The sequence below is a fragment of the Mus caroli genome, chromosome 1, assembly GCF_900094665.2.
Source record: "Mus caroli chromosome 1, CAROLI_EIJ_v1.1, whole genome shotgun sequence".
In the NCBI taxonomy this organism is placed as follows: Eukaryota; Metazoa; Chordata; class Mammalia; order Rodentia; family Muridae; genus Mus; species Mus caroli.
Genome location: NC_034570.1, coordinates 68005104 through 68025748, shown reverse-complemented (window position 1 = coordinate 68025748; position 20645 = coordinate 68005104). Strand labels below are relative to the sequence as shown.

The window sequence follows — 20645 nt, the reverse complement described above, 5'->3', positions numbered from 1 at the left end:
AATCTCAGGGTGGGGATGTGTACGGGTCTAAGTACATTTCATATATACATTATATATAGTCTAAAGATAATTTCATATGCTATTTTTAATATCCCTGTGTTTTTACTTACATCTTGTCACACACATAAAATAAGTATGGAATTTTTCATGGTAGCATTATGTAAGTTCTCCAATAAAAATTTCAGATTTGGAGCATATGTGATTTTGAAATTTTAGGTTAGAGATGTCATTTGTTTTATTTGCTATAGTCTTCCTTCCTCTCTTAAAAATCAGGTAAAATCTGCTGCAGACACATTACATACATAGGAAGAGCAACTTACTTCATTTTTCCTATCTCTTTATCAAAGGATTTTATAAGTTAGTAGGTTTTCTATAATCATAAGATTAATTTTCTGCCTTGAATGAAATTAATTTATATTATGTTTATACTATATTATCATAGGATCAAGCTAGTTGTAGAAATTATGATGTGGTTATAAAATAGCTTTTAAAGCTTTCCAAGATTAGATCTCTGCTACAAACAAAGATGGCTATTAACATTAAATATTTATGTCGTGCTCTGTCCGCACCAGAAAGCTCTACTTTCTTTTATTATCTTCAATTTTCTGTAAATGTAGTTTCTGGAACTCTAGGCCTCAGGGGAAAGTTCTTTTACATTCTATAATGCATTTCTTTCTCAAAAATAAGTTCTCAGAGAAATTACTGTAGCAGTATTATCTCTTTCTGTTTTTTTTTTTTTCCTTTTTCCCTAATTTAAGAGACTATGAATGCTATGCAGCAGTAGGGAGGGAGGAAGAAATTTGAAGACAAAGCATTGGTTACTGCTGTCACTCACTGTATGCAGGTGGAATCCTGAGGTGGTTGGTTCTGGAGAGTATGGCTCAGCAGTTAGTGTGCTGCTGTTCTTCCAGACAGTCTGGGTTCATTGTTGTTATTTTTTATATAGGGTCTCTCTGTGCTCCTCTTCCTGTCCTGGAACTCACTCTGTAGACCAGGCTGGGCTCTAACAGAGATCTGCCTGCCTCTAAGTGCTGGGATAGCCACCACACCCAACCCACATGGTGGCTTAAAACTGCCCGTAGCTCCATTCTCAGGGAATCTGATTACCTTTTCTGACTTCTCCAGCACCAGGAACAGAGGTGACATTACATGCAGGAAAAACATCCATGCACATAAAATAAAAAGGTTTCAAATTAGCCAAGCAGTGGTGGTGCACGCCTTTAATCCCAGCTCTCAGGAGGCAGGGGCAGGCAGCTCTCTCTGATCTTGAGGCCAACCTGGTCTGCAGATCAAGTTCCAGGACAGCCAGGGCTACACAGTGAAACCCTATCTTGTGTGAAGGAACAAAAAAAAAACTAAGAAAAAGAGATTTCTTTTTCCCTAATAGTATACTTGTATTCTGTTAATTTGTTCTGAACTTGTTATATGAAATAGATGCCTCTGTATCTTAAATACTAATTATCAGCCTTCCAAACCACTGTCTACTTTTATTTTATGTTTTTTTTTTTGGAGTGGGGGGATCGGGGTGCTCTGTGTCTAAGCCTTGGTTTAGTTTTTAAAGACAGTCTTACTCTGTTGGCCAGACTGTATTGCCCGGGCTGGCCTTCATTTTGCAGCACTCCTCCTGTCTTTGTCCCCCAGTGGTGTAATTACAGGTGTGCACAACTAGGTCTAGTTATCTGTTCTATCTTTCTGCTGCTGGACTTGAAACCAGGGCCTCTCACTGGCTAAGCACTCTACCTTGTGCTGTCTCTTAGCCCTCTGCTTTCATTGTTGAAAGGTCTGATGACTCATCTTAGTAGTCATTTGTCAGCAGTTAGTGTGCTGCTGTTGTTCCAGACAGCCTGGGTTCAATTCCCAGCACCCACATGGATGGATTGTTGTTACTTTATATATAAATATATTCTGGTCTTGATGGTCATCTGTTCTTTTCATGTTGCTTTTACTTTGACTCTTTGAAGTTTTAGTTAAATATTTTAGAGTTTGTCATCAGTTTTAGTCTCTTTAACAACTGGGATTGGTATATCCTTTTACGTTGTAAATTAGGAGGCCATGAATTCTAGCTTTTCACAGGAGGGGTATACACTGGAGGCAAGCATTCTACATGAGCCACACCACCATCTTTTTAAGCTTTTGTCTTGAGGTAGGATCTCAATACTCATTAAGATTGGTCTTGAACTTTCTACTTCAGCTTTCTGAGTTGTAAAATTAGAGCCCTATCCCACATAAAGAAAAATATAATCAGTAAATTCAATTTGCAAATTGTTTAGTTTGTGGCATCTATGATAGAAGCCTGTACAGAAAGAATAGATAGTTTTCTAAGGGGAGACAGTTTTTTACCCAAATTGGAGTTTAAATATAAGATTTTTTAGTTTCAAATTTTGAAGTTTGCCAGCCAGTGATGGCACACACCTTCAATCATAGCAATCAGAGGCAAAGGCAGGCAGAGCTCTGTGTTCAAGGCTGGCCTAGGCTACAGGATAAGTTCTAAGATAGTCATGGTCTTAGCCGGGCATGGTGGCACACGCCTTTAATCCCAGCACTTGGGAGGCAGAGGCAGGTGGATTTCTGAGTTCCAGGCCAGCCTGGGCTACAGAGTGAGTTCCAGGACAGCCACGACTACACAGAGAAACCCTGTCTCGAAAAACCAAACCAAAACAAACAAAAAAAAAAAGATAGTCATGGTCTTGTAGAGAAACTCTGGGACTTGAAAAACAAAACAAAACAAAAAAATTCTTACAGGCTTTGAAATATATTTAATCCATCAAGCAGAAGTTAGATGACATTACCCTGTGGTGGTAATAACAACAACAAAAAAATGTTTCTAAAGAGCTAAAAGCCTTTTTAGACTCAGACTAGATGACCATGCAAATGCTTTCTTTATATGATGCTTTTGTTAGTGGGAAATTTTTCTATTTTTCCTCTTAGTTTTCTCTAAAGAAAGTGCTTCTAAAATAAGAGAAGTAGGACCAGCAAAATGGTTCAAAGGAGAAAGGTGCTTGCTGCCAGGTTAGGTGACTTGAGTTCAATTCCCCAGGACCCATTTGGAAGAAGGAGAGAACTGACACAGACATCCTGTTTTCTACATGGACACCATGGCGTGTGTGTGTGTGTGTGTGTGTGTGTGTGTGTGTGTGTGTGTGTAAGCAAAATAAGTATAGTAAAATAAGAGAATAATCTTGAGGGCTAGAAAATTAGCTCAGTCAAGAGAATGCTTACCTAGCACGGAGGAAACCTTAAATTTAATCCCAGGCACTGCATAAAACCTTACAGTGATGGGAGGACTGAAAGTTCAAAATCATCCTAGCTACATAACAAGATTGAAGCCAGCCTGGGCCACATGAGACCCTATCTTCAGAATATATAAAAATAACTAATCTTGAAATACCAGGGAGTTGGCATGTGGGAATCTAGGGCAGGAGAAATACTATGAGTCAAGGCTATATAATAAATTCAAGGCCTGGCTGGAATACAAAGTGAAGTCTGTCAGTAACAAAGCCTGGGTGTGATGCCATGTACCTCTAATCTCAACATCCGGGAAGCAGAAATAGAGGGGTCATCACAGTTCAAAACCAGCCTGGTTTGCAATGAAATCCTAGGCAAGTCAGAGATTTATGTTAAGATCTTATTAAAAAAATTTTTTCTTGAAATAATGTTGGTCACCATTTTGCATAAAGGTTACTATTTAATATTTAGTCTAAAAGACATTTTACCATATGATCATATATAACCTATTTTAAATGTATAACAGTCAAGTAAATAATTTGAGATTAACCAAAGATTAATAGACATATTTAAATTTTTAATTCTTTAGCTTACTGTGTGTTTATTGATGGAGAATTTTCCTAGGAGCCTCATACATAGTTGATCTAAACTTCATGAATCACTGGATCCAAGATTCTTATTTATATCCTAACACCTTTCTGCATGGCCCATATTTAGTAAATGTTCCTTTAAATATGTTTAGTTTGGCCAAGTTGTGTGTGTGTGTGTGTGTGTGTGTGTGTGTGTGTGTGTGTGTGTACAGAAGGCTGGGCTGTTTGAGACAGGTCTGGTTATGTAGTGCTGGCTGATTTGGAATGCTGTGTGTATACCAGGTTGGCCTTCAGTTTATAGAGGCCCACCCGCCTCTGCCTCCCAAGAGCTAGGCATAAAGGCTTGGCCAGCATCACCCAACATGAACAAATGCATTCTGTAAGTGAAAACTTGTCTGACATTAGATATCTGTGTTCCGCATGAATTAGTAGAGTCACTCTCTTGTGTTTTTTAGGGTCCTCATCCTTCATTTGAAGCGATACAGCTTCAATGTGGCTCTCTCGCTTAACAACAAGCTAGGACAGCAAGTCGTCATTCCCAGATACCTAACCCTGGCCTCCCACTGCACTGAGAGTACAAAGCCGCCGTTCACTCTTGGGTGGAGCGCACACATGGCAATGTAAGACACCGTGCTTTTACTTTTACCTTCACTTGTGAAATACAGTATTTCAGAGATTGACCAAACTAGGTAGCAACTCTTAGGAAAAAAATCAAACCCAAAAGATTTTCATTCTGTATTATTTTGGAGCTTTAATATTAAAGTGCTATCTGACAGAAGTAATTGGAAAAAATGCTTACAAAGTCTTCCAAATTCCTCTTGTAATATGATACTTTTTTGAGGGAGTGTTGCTACTGTTTTAGAATACAAAAAAAAAAAAAAAGCCATTTGGTGTTCTTGAGAATATAAGTAAAATGTACTTTATTTCTGTGTTCTTCTCTGCAGGTTCTAGATCTGAGTAAGGTTTGGGAATCCATGTTCTTAATAAATGCCTCATCTCTTTGGAACATGCTAATTTGAGAAATCAAATGTTATACTATAGCCCACCTAAAAAAATTTGATTGTAAATTATTCCAAATATGAGTAACTTCACAGAGACTCCTAGAAGTGTTTCAGAGACAAAAAGTCCCCTCTGCTTCCTCTTTGTGTGTGTCACCATTCGTGGTGAGGCCTTAGGACTTTTGACGGTGGTGCTCTCCTGCAGGCTTGCTCTACTTGGAGCCCCACTCTATAGATATTCTTCATACTTGAACAGTAATTTAGTAGAATCATAAAGTCCTAGAGCTGTAAGAGTGAAAATAATTTCTGAGAATTTTGTTCAAATCCTTAATTTCACTGAGGTTAGTAATTAAAAAAGCCAAGCCTTGCTGGGTATTGTAGTATGTGCCTGTAATTTCAGCCTAAAGCAGAGAAGAGGCTTCAGTATGGGTTTAGGCTATGTAGAAGTTTGAGGCCACCATGAGCTGCATAATACTCTGTTTCCAAAAAGAACAAGGAAGGACAGTTTCTTGCCTAGAGTTAGACATTACAGAAAAGAAATGGAACAATTCCCCAAATTAATTGATGCAATTTCATAAGATATATTTCTCTTGGATTTATAAATAAATTACATCATGTAAGTTTACACACAAAATCCTCAAGAGTCTACTAGTAAAGCATAAGCCTAGAGTCTTCAGTGTGTGTAATTGTTTTTCTTTCTGCTATTGGAAGTGTTTTTACTTGGTGCAGACTGCCCTCTGCTGGTAGAGCTGTTAGTCCCTCTGACTGTATTACATATTTTGTTATCAATGATCTGAAATGAAGCTGACTATATTTTAATGCATTTTTAGTGGCTTTAAAACCTTGGAAAGTTCAGCTTATCTGTGGGAAAATCTGCTGTGACTGTTAAGGGCAGTAGTACCTTCAATGCTTGTCATCTAGGAAATCTCAATAAACTGAGAGCTATTATTATTTTATTGCTCAAAAATAAATAAGATGAGATGGTTTTCCCCTAAGTTCTTCTCATGTGTTACACGTGACTGGATTTACAAAACTGTTTATTTCAATAATTAGAGCAAGGAGAGCCAGAGATGGTATGGTTAGTATTATTTTGAAATATTGTTTACTTTTCAGGAGGGAATAAGAAGACACTTTTAGTGTAGAGTAATTAGCTTTACCAGTTAAATATCTACCTTTAATGATGCAATTGTATACATTATATATTCTCCAATTTTCTGATAGTTCTAGACCATTGAGAGCCTGTCAAATGGTGAATTCCTGCATCACCAGCCCTTCTGCACCTTCAAAGTGAGTTCTTTTTCTTATGGACACAAACTCTGTCTTTGTAAGGACTTGGCTTGCCTGAGTCTTGCAGGCGGCCCAACCCTTCTCCTCCGTTTCTTTTGCATGCCTGCTACTCCGCATTCCTCATGTCTGGGGACATTGGGTCTACCTTAGATTGGACCTGGGCACGCAGTTTAGCAGTCAAAAAAAACATTCCAGAGTTTTGTTTTACATTTCTTAAACTTGCTTTGTAAGCAAATGATGTTTTCATCCTAAAGCTCTGAAGAACTGCCTCTAAGATTTAAAAGAATAAAATAACTTCTGTGCAAAGCCCCCTTCCTCACAGTGGACACAGGCAGAACCCACCTGGTGCCTGCCGTCTCTGACACTTACAGGAAGAATTCTGAACAGAAACAGGAAATAAGCACTAGAGTGCAACTACCAAAATGTACTTCCTTTAAGAATTCACTGGAAATTCTTGATTAAACCTTTTCTTTTTTCCCTAAAAATTTCACATCTCAAAGTTTTTTTGTTTTTTAGGAAAAACACAGTTTTGTTCTTAAATGTCTGTTTGAGACTTGTGTGACCATAAAATAACACCTAAGACATTTTTCTTACTGTAATCATTTTTCAATACAATAAAACCAGATGATGAGCATGAGTAGAAATCGGAACTGGTACCACTATGAATACTCTTGCCTGCTCTCCAGATACAATGAACAATACCATTTCCTGCTTAGGAAGAAAGCAAGTGGAGGCTAGTGAACACTGTCTGTTCTCCCAAAGGTCCAGGGTTCAATTCCCAGCACCCACAAGGCAGCTCAAACCTGCCTGGAACTGCAGTTCCAGGGGCTTCAACACCCTCACACATATACAGGCAAAATACCAAGGCACAAAAAATAAAAATAAACTTTAAAAGAAAAAAAATTATTTTAAAGTAAGCAAATGATGCATTTACAGGACAAACATTTTTCACTGTCACAGGCAAGTTGCCCTCTGTAAACATTGTCATCACTAATGGACTGTATTTTATATATCAGATCACGGTGGTTGCAAGAAACAGGTGGTTTTGTTGGACATAGTGTACCTTGTCACAGCCATCTGTTCTACTGGGATGAGAATTTCAAAGTTGGTTAATAAAGGGTGAATAGGATCTATAAGACCCATCATGCAAATCAGACTTAAACAAGGCTGAGTTCTAACACTGTACATCAGTTCTTTTGTAATGTTCTTTGTCAGATTCAACCATCATAAAAACATCTTAAGTATCACCCTCCCTTTAACAAAGTATTTGATAAAAAGCACATCGAGGTTTGCTTGATGAGCATGAATCAAAAATTAAAAAATTAAGAAAGCTAATTAAAGCTGACTATGGTAGTGTACATCTATAATCCCAGCACCTGGGAGGTAAAGGCAGAAAGCTCAGGAATTCAAGACCATCCTCAAACAAATAACAAGTTTGAAGATAGCCTGGGCTATCTAAGACTCTGTACCAAAACCATTGGTGGGGGCCTAATTTGGCAAATTCTAAGTTATACTGAAAACCTGCCTCTGTGTAGCCTCTCAGGAGGCTTGTCTTGATGCCGCTGCTCACCTCTTTTCCTTATCTATGTTTCTGTGCTATGCTCTTGATTTTCATTGCACTCTCCTTTTTTCTTAGTGTCATGTCTATTTATTTACAGTTTCACATTTAAATTAATTGTAGTTTTCAGATTTTCATTTTTTTACTATAGAATATTTGTTTAGCTTCCACCAAAGAAAATTTTTGTTCTTTGATCTTTGCCATTTCCTCCTTTGATGCAGTAGCATCTTACCGTAAGCTATCACTGAAAAATAATCTCATATAAATGAATTTTAATGAGACTGGAGCTTGCCCTTTTAACCATTTATCTCTTAAAATTTTAACCATATTTGAAGAAATTTTTCTAAAATATGTAAATGCTGTTCTCATTCTCTCTTTCCCTCTCCCTCTCCCCCCCCCCGCCCCCCCCCCCTTGGTTTCTCGAGACGGTTTCTCAGTATGGCCCTACCTGTCCTGGAACTTACTGTGTGGACCAGGCTGGCCTAGAGCTCAGAGCTCCACTTGTCTGCCTCCTGAGTGCTGATATTAAAGGCATGCGCCACCACATCCAGCATGTTATGCTATTCTTATACATCTTGAGCAGTTACATATTTCTCAAATGATTTAGAATTTGTATTGTGGGGCTGGAAAGATGGCTCAGCCATCTTTAAAAGTACTTGCTGCTCTTCCCAGAGCATTGAAGTTCACATCCCAGCATCCATGTCAGATAGATTACAGCCTAGCTGCGGGGGATCTGGCGCTCCCTTCTAGAGACCTCCAGTACTTCCACAAACTTAGGGCACCCAACCTGGAGCATACTGACACATGAGCATACACACACATATTTATAAAATCTTTTTACAAAGGAAAATGAATCCACATTCTAAGTAAGTATCAGTACTACACTGGGTTTTGTGTTTTATTTTCAGACAAAATCTTGCTATAAAACCCAGGCAGGTCTCAAATCTGCATTTTATTGCCTCAGGCTCCCTAGTGAGGCCAAAACAAATGCTCACTTACTACAGTGCCCAGCTGCACTATTTTGAAGATGGTACTATTTGCCTTTACATTAAACAACTTTTAGTTCTTTCTCCCCATGACCTTTCTTTGTAATTATCCTCCCTTATTTCATAACTCATTTCCTATGAAATCACTGTAGTATTGGGAATACATAGGGATTAGACCTGCTTTTCTCAGTATTTTTGTTGCTGTTTTCTCATTTTGGAATGTCTGATCTAGAAGGTGGACAGGTTGTCAGAAGTCTGATCTCAAAATAATAAAATAAGTGGATTGTTACTGTCATTTTAAAAGTGCATAGAACATAATATAAAAGATCAAAAAATAGCTCTCATGTGCTTTTGTCAAAAATGCTAGTTTATAGTAGGATAGTCCCAGCCCTTGAGAGGCATAGGTAGGTGGATCTCCGTGAGTTTGAGAGCGACCTGGTCTCCGTACCATGTAAGCTCTAGGACAGCCAGGGCTGTGCAGAAAGACTCACAGAGCTCACCGAATGTGCTGATTAGTTGCTGCTCCTCATGGACTGATGGGATACTTACTCTATAAAGACGGTAACAAACTACCTTTAGAATTGGTCATTAAAAGGAAAAGGCACAACGTTTACTGGTGATACACAGTAGCATAGCATTTTCAAACTATGGCTCTTTAGAAGGCTGTCAAAGATAATACTTAAAATACTTTTCTTTGGGGCTGGAGAGATGGCTCAGTGGTTAAGAGCACTGACTGCTCTTCTGAAAGGCCTGAGTTCAAATCCCAGCAACCACATGGTGGCTCACAACCATCCATAATGAGATCTGATGCCCTCTTCTGGTGGGTCTGAAGACAGCTACAGTGTACTCATATATATATATATACATACATACATACATACATTCATACATACATACATGTAAATAAATCTTTTTTTTAAATATTTTTCTTTGACCATTTTTCTCTGTTAAATAGTTTTTTTTTGTAATGGAAAAGCTTTTTGTGTTGGTGTTTATATATCAAAAACAGGCAAATAAAAAAGCAGACAAGTGTTTATCAGTTTTTTTGTTTTTGTTTTTGTTTTTTTTTTTTTTTGTATAATTGCAGGAAATTCACCTTCAAATCCAAGAGTTCTGTGACATCATGCCTTGATTCAGACAGTGAGGATGAACTTAAACGCTCTGTGGCCCTCAGTCAGAGACTTTGTGATTTGCCAGGCAATGAACAGTACCAGGAAGATGTGGAAAAAGTAAGTAATGATTTATCAAAACATCTGACAGTGTTCTGTTTAGTTTAGCTATCCAAACAAATGCCTCAGCAAATTAAAGAAATTGACAAGGTAGGTCTCAAACATAATGCCTCTGTTTCAAACACTAGCTGTTTAAGAGTGCTTTTTTTAGATACAACAAAAAAAACAAAAACCAAGTTTTGTCTGAGCCTAATGGTACATGCTTATCCCAGACAAAGGAGAATTAGGCAGTTCTCATTCAAGGCCAACCTGATCTGCATAACAAAACCCTCTTTCCAAAATTAGTAGTCTATTTTTAAAAAATTAATGTTACTGGGGATTTGGCCAGTGTTGAAGTGATGTAGCGCTTGGCTATCGTGTGTGAGGTTCTGGGTTCAATTCCTAGTTCCTCACAAAAGGGCAAGATGACATCAGTACTCTCAGAACAGCTTCCACATTCTGCATTTCATCTCTTTGCTTATTTTGATAGCTGTTGCTTTTAGGAGAAAATCATAGTATTTTATAGGAAATGTAATCATGAACGCATGGCTGCATCGTCTGTTATAATTAATACTTCAAAAAAGTAAGCTTTTTCCGGTGTTTGCATCATTCTATAGAACTACAGAAGGAGTTACTTGTGTTCTGAGTTGTCCCATCTTATAACAGAGCTGGAGGTTTTGTTTTTGTTTTTTTTTAATTTTTTATTAGATATTTTCTTCATTTACATTTCAAATGCTATCCCAAAAGTCCCCTATTACCCCCCCCTCCGCCCCCCGCCCTGCTTCTCTACCCACTCACTCCCACTTCTTGGCCCTGGAGTTCCCCTGTACTGGGGCATATAAAGTTTGCAAGACCAAGGGACCTCTCTTCCCAGTGATGTTCAACTAGGCCATCTTCTGCTACATATGCAGCTAGAGACATGAGCTCTGGGGGTACTGGTTAGTTGATATTGTTCCACCTATAGGGTTGCAGACCCCTTCAGCTCCTTGGGTACATTCTCTAGCTCCTCCATTGGGGGCCCTGTGTTCCATCCTATAGATGACTGTGAGCATCCACTTCTGTATTTGCCAGGCATTGGCATAGCCTCACAAGAGACAGCTATATCAGGGTCCTTTCAGCATAATCTTTCTGGCATATGCAATAGTGTCTGCATTTAGTGGCGAGCTGAAGGGTTCTAATTGCTTCCCTGAAATATGAAAGAATACTAGAAATTCTCCTAGAATAAAAGGAACTCCATATATTTTTTATAATTTATATAATCTTATGTCGTTTTCATTTTTCTCATTTAAGACTAGACAGTATTACTAGGTGATGTCCCAGTACTTAGGAGGCAGAAACAGGTGGATATCTGTGAGTCTGGTTCATATACTAGTTCCAGGCCAGTCAGAGCTATATAATCTGACTCTGCCAGCCAGCATTTAAAATAGACTATTTAGGATAATAAAAAGAATGCTTACAGTATAATCCATGTTACTTATTATCTTTGACTAATCTTTTGATTTTTAGGCTTTTTTGAGACAGGATTTCATGTTATAGCCCAAGCTGGCCTAGAACTTAACAACAGTTTTCTTGCCTCTGCCTTCAAAGTCCTAGAATCACAGGCATGCACCACCATACCCAGTTAACTTATTGTTTTGAGTAACTTTATTTTAGCAGTGTTTACCTTCCAAATTTCTTTAAAGGGTATACTTTGCACTGTCATAATCAAGCAAAACTGTTCAGTTTGAAGTTGTAGCTCAGTTGGTAAAGTGCTTGCCTAGTACATGAAGCTATGGGTGTGAGCAACAGCACCACAGAAGCCAGACATGGTAGCACACAAATTCAGTTCCACACTCTTATTTTTAAATTGTGTGTGTAGCCATCTTTCCAGCCTCCCAGTTCCCACTTTAAACTCTAGAGAATATTAAATATAGTGTTGAACATTAGCTATATTGATTGATTGACATTCATATTGGTAGACATTGGGTATATTAATGGACATTTTGCCTTCTTGTAAAAGTAATGCTCTTCTTCAGGATTTGAAATTGTGCAGATTAGAGCCTAGGAAGCCAGAACTGGAGAACTCTGGATTTGACAGAATGAGTGAGGAAGAGGTGCTGGCAGCTGTGTTAGAGATAAGCAGGAGAGAAGCTTCGCCGGGACTCAGCCCTGAAGATGATGATAAGCCAACCAGCAGTCCAGACACCGGCTTTGCAGAAGATGATATTCCAGAAATGCCTGAAAATCCAGATGCTATGGAAATTGAGAAGCCTAAAACAATCACTGAGCCAGGTAAGTTTCATCAAGATAAGCATCTGTTACACAAAACATGTTGTTCCAGAGCCTTTACTGACATGCAGCTTCTAAGTTATCCTAAAGCCCTTACATTTGGACATGGAAGTCCTAGAGGGATATCACAAAATTATTTTCTAGATTTTGTGGAGTCAGAGCGTCTTAATTTCGAATTACTTTATATGCAAGTAAAATAATAATTAGTGTATCCTCAGGTTAACAAAACCCAAAAAGCTGATGGTGTTCTTCTGAGGTATTTATTTCCTCTTAATGCAGTGTATTCCCCTGCTCTTGTTAGTTAGTCACTGTATAATGCCCATCACTTGGTCATATTCATTGTTTTCAGAACCTTCTGTGGGTCAGTGCTTCTAAATCAAGGGCATTCTCTGCTGCCCTGGAATGGTTGTCACAAATAGAGAGACATGGACTACTTCCATTTCCATAGATTTTCAAAAGGGATCTTTAATTCCTGTAAGGTGGCTCTCCTATCTCTGAGAGAGTCTGGGGAATTCTGCTAAAATTTACAGCATACATGCTTCTCCATTTCCCACTCCCCAAAAGGCCTCATCGGCACCTCATGCAAATTATTAATGATACTGAGCCTGAGAAACCCTGATATAGATGTGGTAAGATGAAATTATTTGTCCCCAAAAATTCTAAGTAAAACTGGGAGTATAGTAGCTTGGTAGCTTGTTTAGTAGGCTGTGTGCCCACCGGTGGTGCACAAAACCCAGCATCCCCAAACCAAGCATGATGGTGTGTACAGTAATCCCATCAAGGAAGTGTAGATGGGAGGTCAGAGTCTCGGCCATCCTCAGATACTTAGAAAGTTCTAGGCCTGCCTGAGCTACATTAGACCCTAACCTATAGTGTTAATGAGAGCAAGGTAAATTACTCTTTTTCAACAGTAGGTGTCACTAGAGTCCACAAACTTCAGGGTTTCTCCAAAATAATGTTTTGTTCTTCAGGTCCCGCTAGTTTTACTGAAATAACAAAAGACTGTGATGAGAATAAAGAAAACAAAACTCCAGAAGGCACTCAGGGAGAGGTTGATTGGCTCCAGCAGTATGACGTAGAACGGGAAAGAGAAGAGCAGGAGCTGCAGCAAGCACTGGCTCAGAGCCTTCAAGAGCAAGTAAGACACTTTCTTTCTGTTGCTGCTGCTTCCATGCTTCCTAGGAGTGGAATCACAAAGACTGGCGTGTTAATCATTTACTGTGCGTTAGTCATTCATTGCTCCTAGGTAGCTACATACAGTTAGTTTTTGGAAAAAATTATTTGGGCTTGTTTGGACTGGAACAGTTATTAAATTAGTAGGGTTTTTATTATTAAAATGGAATAAAATATTGTTGGCCATGTTATATGCTATAGAGATGTTAGCTTTATTCTGCAAGCTGTCAACAAGAACTTCACCATGATTTTATGAGTGATAGATTATTGTTTGGTTATTTTCTGGTTGTGAGCCATCTCTTCAGCCCTGGTTATTTTCTTACAATATTTCTTTTATTATAAATTATTTAACCAAAAATATCTTAAAATCTAATAATTTTTAAATTCTGGTGATTGGACCCTTATTTTGTCTGTTTGTTTTGCTTTTTTGTTGTTTTGTTTTTCAAGAAAGAGTTTCTTCATGTAGTTCTTGCTGTCCTGGAACTATCTCCGTAGACTAGGCTGCCTTTGAACTCAGAGAGATTGGCCTGCCTCTGCCTCCCAGGGCTGGTGGTAAAGGTGAGCACCCCAGCCACCTGGCAGACCAGTGCTTTTCAACCTTGATTATATTTTAAAGTTACCTGAGGTGCTCCAAAAATACTGATGCCTGAATTGTCCTAATACTGATAAATCTTTAAAGGATAAACCTTGGATATGGACTGGGCATCTGGATTTCTCTTTCTTTTAATCTAGATTTTAAAAGTCTTCCGTGGTGATTCTAATGAACAATTAAGATTGAGAAGAGCTCCTTTACAATCTCAGTTCTTCTAACCTTTTATTTATAAGAAGTGCTTCTCTACTTACAGTGTAATAAGATACATGTATATGATGCTGGAGATGGGACCCAGGTCCTTATACAAGGATTTTACTACTAAACTTCGTCCCCAGTCATAAAGGCAGTTAAACATTTTTTTTTTCCTGTTTTTTGGTTTTTCGAGACAGGGTTTCTCTGTATAGCCCTAGCTGTCCTGGAACTCACTCTGTAGACCAGGCTGGCCTCGGACTCAGAAATCCGCCTGCCTCTGCCTCCCAAGTGCTAGGATTAAAGGCATACGCCACCACTGCCCGGCTCAAACATTTTTATTTACATTTTTTTTTTCTTATTATGTTTTGTTTGAGACAGGGTTTCTCTGTGTAGACCTGTCTCTCCTAGAACATGTTCTGTAAACCAGGTTGACCTTGAACCCAGAGGTTTGCCTGCCTCAGCCTCCCAAATGCTTGGGATTAAAGGTGTGTGCTACCACTGCCCAGCATGTTTATATTTTTTCCTAAGAATGCCTTTGCTATTTCAGAAAAATGACAGTCAAGGGTGTTCATTTAGTATTGCTGCCAAACATGTCTTGTGGATCTGATTTCTTTAGTTAGAATAAAATAGAAATAGATGACTCAGTAACTTGTGGAGATACTGTTCATTCTGCTGTCACACACAGGGTATGAGTGCCTCCTGGATGAAAGTGTTCATCATCTGCTCAGAAGAGCCAGTTGTGTTCTACACTACTTATAAGTAGTTATTGAAAAAGAATAAGTGTATTCACTGTAGGTTGTCTGAAATCTGTGATGTAGCCATGTTTACATCTGTACCATAAAGGGTGATAAATACTAAGTCCAGGGAAAAGAAAGTAAGTAGTTTGCTAGGTGTGAATGATTACACTGCTGTTGTCTGTCTTCAGACACACCAGAAGAGGGATCCCATTTCTGATGGTTGTGAGCCACCATGTGGGTGCTGGGAATTGAACTCAGGATCTCTAGACGTCAGTGCTGAGCCATTTCTGCAGCACTGTGCCTGGCATTTTTTATATTTAAAAAAAAAAATATGCCATACAGTCACATTGAATGACTTGACAATGTTATTGACCAGAGGAAATAAAAACCCCAACGTTATGTTTTAAGAGGACAGTGTTGAAAAGAAACAAGCTTCTATTCCACATAGGTCAGAGTCCAGATAGCTGTAAAGCTAGGGAAGGCATGGCAAGCAAGTGCTCCCAGAGCCGCATGCTGTGCCTTCATCGGCTTGTCTAAGCAGCACCTCTTTAAACACTTGTTCCTGTTCTTCTCTCTGTAGGAGGCTTGGGAACAGAAAGAAGATGATGACCTCAAAAGGGCTACAGAATTAAGTCTTCAAGGTATGGGGAGGATTTCAATTATATTTTTAAATGGAAAAGTACATTAATACATACAAGAACATTTTAAACATTTTTTTTTAGGCAAAGTCTCATTTAGTCTCATTTACAGTGTCTTTGGAACTCTCTGTAGCCAAAGATGGCCTTAAACTGATCCTCCTGAGTGCTAAGATCACAAGTATGCAGTGCTGCAATAGTGGAGATCATATGCTGGGCCTATGTGTGCTGAGTACACTGCCAACTGAGCTCGGTCCCGAGCCCTTTCTTTTGTGGTTTTGTTTAGGTGGTTTGTTGTTGTTGTTGTTGTTGTTGTTTTAATGTAGTAACAAATTTGAACACTTCCCAGGTACAGAGGAAGAACCTTAGCAGTCCTTACCATACATACCTTAGAAATTCATACATACATAAGTATGTATGTCTGTTTCTCAGAGAAAATCACTGTTGTAATATTTCTTTTAGCATGCATATGATGTAATTTTTTAAAAACCGGGGCTGGAGAGATAGTTTAGTGGTTAAGTAAACTGGTTCCTCATTCAGAGGTCCTAGGTTTGATTTCCAACACCCATATAATGTCTTATTTCTATATATACCTTTATATCTATAACTCTAGTTCCACAGAAAACACCACCCCCTTGTGATGTCCATGGGTACCAGGCATGCACATAGTACATAAATTGGGAAAAGACCCAATATATAACAAGTAAATCTAAAAGTATATACATATAGTTTAAAAGTTATTTTAATATCTATACCTATATCAAAATAACATTTTTAATCTTGAAAAACAAAATAGCAAGACAATATTTAATAGAAGATTTATAGTTTCATTACTAAGATTTCTACAATATGGCTTCAATCCAATTGACTTTTCCAACAATTCACTCTTAGGAATTGAGTTGAGAGCCAAAAGTAAGTAAGGATTCAGTAGGGTAAGATTCACACACAGGGGGATGGAGAGATAGTCCAGTGGGTAAGAGGACTTGCTGTGCAAGCATGAGGAGTTGAGTTTGGATCCCTGTACCTAAATTAAAGAAAGGAAGGAAGAAAAGAAAGCCAGACCTGCTCACAGTTGTGTTTGTAATCCCAGTACCATGTGGTGGGGAGGAGCTACGAAAGTGAGAGGATGAGTGGAGCTGGCTGCCAGCCTACCTCTAGGTTCAGAGAAATAGAAAGAGACCCTCTTTCACAGGAAGCAGGCAGAGAACAATAGAGGGGAATACATAGACACATTTAAAATACATACAAATTATTAGAAACTCACACATGATCATGTTATTTGGCAGAATATTTGGACCAAGTACTGGAGGTAGACAGAGATCTTGGATGGCTCTTCATTTCTTTTTCTAAACTGCCTTAGGTTTTTCTCCAGTTCTCAGAAACAGATGGAGATAGAAAACACTTGCGTAGTATAAAATGAGTGGTCCTGACTTTTTAAGCAGAGTGCAGAGGAGAGCACTGCCAGCACTGTAGTTAGGACAGAGTTAACAGACACACAGCTAGACTTCTCAGGCCTTCTCCTTCAGGACAACCTGGGATGGGTGTCCACAAAAGGATGACCTTGCGCTGCACATCTACCTCCCAGGAATGGGATCCTGTAGCACACCTGATTTCACTTTTGTAGTTCTGTTTTATTTTGTTTTGTTATTTTTAAGACAGGCTCTCACCATAAAGCTGTGGCTGGCCCTAGAACTCACTATATAGATCAAATTGTCCTCCATCTCATAGAGATCCACCTGCCTCTACCTCTTGAATGTAGGACTAAAGGAATGTGCCGTGTGTGGTTCCAGCTGTGTACTGATGGAGAACACCCCATCATCCTCCCACTCTCCCAATATTCCCCAGTAGCTTTTTAAAGAAAGAGTCATGGTTTAAATATTTTGGAGTCCTTGCAAGTTTCACTCATTCTTAATACTTTGACTGACTATAGGATTCCTGATTTGCAGTCATAAAAATACTTCTCTCCCTAACTTCATGCCAGTGGGTAATGTTATTTTCAGGGTTGCTATCTCAAGTGTAAAAGCCTTCCTTTATCCTTGTTTATCCCTTGACGCTTGTAGCTCCACTCATTGTTTCTGTCTTGCCTCCAGGTGCAGCACTCATCACTTTATACACTTAATCTTAAGCTAGAAATGTCTGTCCTTCAATTGTTAGAAATTGTAATTGCTTAAGGTGTCATACAGCACAACAGGCCTTCAATTCCTGATGCTTCTGCCTCCCCTCTGAAATGCTGGAATTCCTTGCATATAGTCTCAGGCCTTGCTTTCTTTTCTCTCTTTGAAACGTCTGTTATCCAGGAGTTGAGCTAGCCCTTGTGATTTCCTCACATCTTCTAATGAGTGTTTTTGTCATTTCGGTGTGCATTCTGGGAAGCTTCCTCAGTCTTATCTAACCACACACTTCTCAGTGTCTATCTCTACCGTCTGTTTCATTGTCAAGATATGTTGTTCTATGGCTATTCTTTTATGCCTTATTATTTGTTTTACTGGGGTAACATCTGAACTATGATTTATTTATGGCCGTAAATAGTTAATTGGCTTGATGTTTTCTCTTCCCTGAGTAGATTCTTTCCTTTAGCTTGCTCTAGCTGGCGTGTTTGGTCTGTGTAGTCCCTTGTTAAAAGCTTGTTCGTGTATCCAATAATGCTTACTGTTAGTTTTTCATTAAGATGAGGGAGCTAAAAGGATAACTGTAACCTGTAAGCACATGAACAGATCAAGTTTTTTTTGTTTTTGTCTTTGGGGTTTTTTTTGGTGGGGGGGGGGGTCAAGAAAGGGTTTCTCTGTATAGCCCTGGCTGTCCTGGAACTCACTTTGTAGACCAGGCTGGCCTTGAAATCAAATCCACCTGCCTCTGCCTCCCAAGTGCTGGGATTAAAGGCTTGTGCCACCACCGCCCTGCCAGATCAAGTTTTTTAAGTCTTAACTCTAACCCAAGCTCGCCTTGAGCTCACAGCAGTCAACAGCCCAAGTACTGGAATTATAGGGTGTGAGCCACACTCTTCCTGCAGCTTTCATGGCTATTCAAGAGCCTGGAGTATTTTCACTCTCTTACCTTTGTTCTAGAATGTTCTTAGAGCCAACTAGAACAACAGAGCTGGAGATGTGAGTCACTTTCCTCGTTCAATATGCATCCACCATGACTTCATCTGTGCAGCGCATCCCTTAAACTAGAGACTGTTTAACCTTCAGAGAACAGAGCTCTAGAATCCTGTCATTTAGCACTATATAGGTAGGGAAGTGGTATGTTTTCTTTTCCATTCTTTGCTGGTCATGCCCTTTAAATGTCCCTCTGCTGTGATTTTGGTTTTTGGGGTTTTTGTTTTGTTTTTTTTGATTTTGGGGGGTTTTTTTTTGCTTTGTTATAAGCAAAGAACTATTTATTTACAAATTCTTTATGTAGAACCATTAATGAAAATGGCTTATATACTGAATTTGTATGTTTTAGATGAAATTTAAGAACTAAAGTTGTTTCCATATTTATGTTATATTTCAAGAACTGGTTTTATATTTTAAAAAAATAAGAAAAAGCCAGGCGTGGTGGCACACGCCTTTAATTCCAGCACTTGTAAGGCAGAGGCAGGCAGGTTTCTGAGTTTGAGGCCAGCCTGATCTACAAAGTGAGTTCCAGGACAGCCAGGGCTATACAGAGAAACCGTGTCTCGAAAAACAAAAAACAAAAAAGAAAATTATTGGCTTTTCTGTGGCCTCCTTTTGTTTTGTTTAGTTCTTGAGACAGTCTCACTATGTAGCCCTGACTAGCCTGGAATTCTCTATGTAGATTGAGTTGGCCTTGAACTCACAGATTTGTCTGCCTCTGCCTCTTGCATGCTAGGGTTAGAAGCTTGCCTGGTTTGGCCTCTTTGTAGGGGATGGGAGCTGCGGGAAGTAAGCTTGGATTATATGTATAACTATGCATTATTTCTCAGTTTATTCATTTCTTGGATTAGATATCCTTTTGGGGGTTGTTGTTTGGTTGGTTGGTTTTTGGTTTTTGAAGACAGGGTTAATCTGTGTATCCTAAGCATGTCTGAGTGTTTTGCCTGTATTTTGTATGTATACCATGTGTGTGCTTGTGAAAGTGAAAAGAACTGGAGTTATTGACTATTGTGAATTGCCATGTGGATCATGGGAACTGAACCTGGGTCCTCTGCAAGTACAAGTTCTCTTAACAACTGAACCATCTCTCCAGCCCGAGAAACCTTTCAATGTCTTTCAAACAAAATGTCCAACAGAGCTTGCTATACAACCATGAGGACATGAGTCTAATTCCCAGTACTCAGTTAAAAAGCCAGGTATGGCCGGCCGTGGTGGCAAGAAATTTACCATATATAGGAGAATTTTAAATACCCCTAATATTTCTGCCTCCAAGCATAAACTTTTAACATCTTTCTTTAAAGCATTAAGTATTTTCTCTGAAGTAGTGAAGATACACTGGCCCCGCCTGGTGGCGCACGCCTTTAATCCCAGCACTTGGGAGGCAGAGGCAGGCGGATTTCTGAGTTCGAGGCCAGCCTGGTCTACAAAGGGAGTTCCAGGGGTATACAGAGAAAAGAGAAACCCCCTCTCGAAAAAAAAAAAAAAAAAAAAAAAAGCCAGGTGTGCTCATGTATACTTGTTTATTTACTATAATATTCTTAGTAATTCTTGAGAATTTCATACATGGATATAATGTTTCAGTCATATTCATGTTCCACCTCTCTCCTTACTCCTCCCAGATCTACCCCCATGTCTCCACAGCCCCCACCAATTGCATGCTTTTCTATATAGCCAATCAAGTCAAGTCCAGATTTTTACCACCCATCTATTCCTGGATGTGAGGTTATCCACTAGAATGTGATAAACATACCTGAGGCCATACTCTTAAAGAAAACTGACTCCCTCCCTAAGAAGTCATAAACTATTCACAGATCCTCAGTTAGTGGTGGTGCTGTATGGGCCCCTGACCCTTGTCATAGTTTTCTGTGCTTATGATAAAATGCTATCACCAAGGCAACTTATAAAAAAAAACATTTTATTTGAATTAAGGTTTCAGAGTGTTAGAATCCATGATGGTGGAGCAAAGGCATAACATTAGGAAGAGTTGAGAGCTCACATCTTAATCCACAACCATGAGGCAGAGAGCAAGCAACACACTTCAAATGGTACCTCTCATGACTCACCTCCTACAACAAGGCCTCACCTAATCCTTTCCAAA

General features: G+C 39.0%; 1 protein-coding gene across 5 annotated transcripts in view; it reads left to right on the top strand.

Moving 5' to 3' along the window:
- The window catches only part of Usp37 (ubiquitin specific peptidase 37), a 94214-nt gene that overhangs the window by 63157 nt on the left and 10412 nt on the right, over positions 1 to 20645 (top strand). For 4 of the 5 annotated variants that reach the window (XM_021170821.1, XM_029478595.1, XM_029478588.1 and 1 more), the window contains 6 exons: positions 4271 to 4435; positions 6035 to 6100; positions 9732 to 9873; positions 11868 to 12123; positions 13092 to 13258; positions 15395 to 15455. In XM_021170821.1, the coding sequence (XP_021026480.1) occupies positions 4271 to 4435; positions 6035 to 6100; positions 9732 to 9873; positions 11868 to 12123; positions 13092 to 13258; positions 15395 to 15455 (857 nt within the window). The remainder of the gene's footprint in view (positions 1 to 4270; positions 4436 to 6034; positions 6101 to 9731; positions 9874 to 11867; positions 12124 to 13091; positions 13259 to 15394; positions 15456 to 20645) is intronic. The other variant, XM_029478596.1, reaches the window with a different exon arrangement.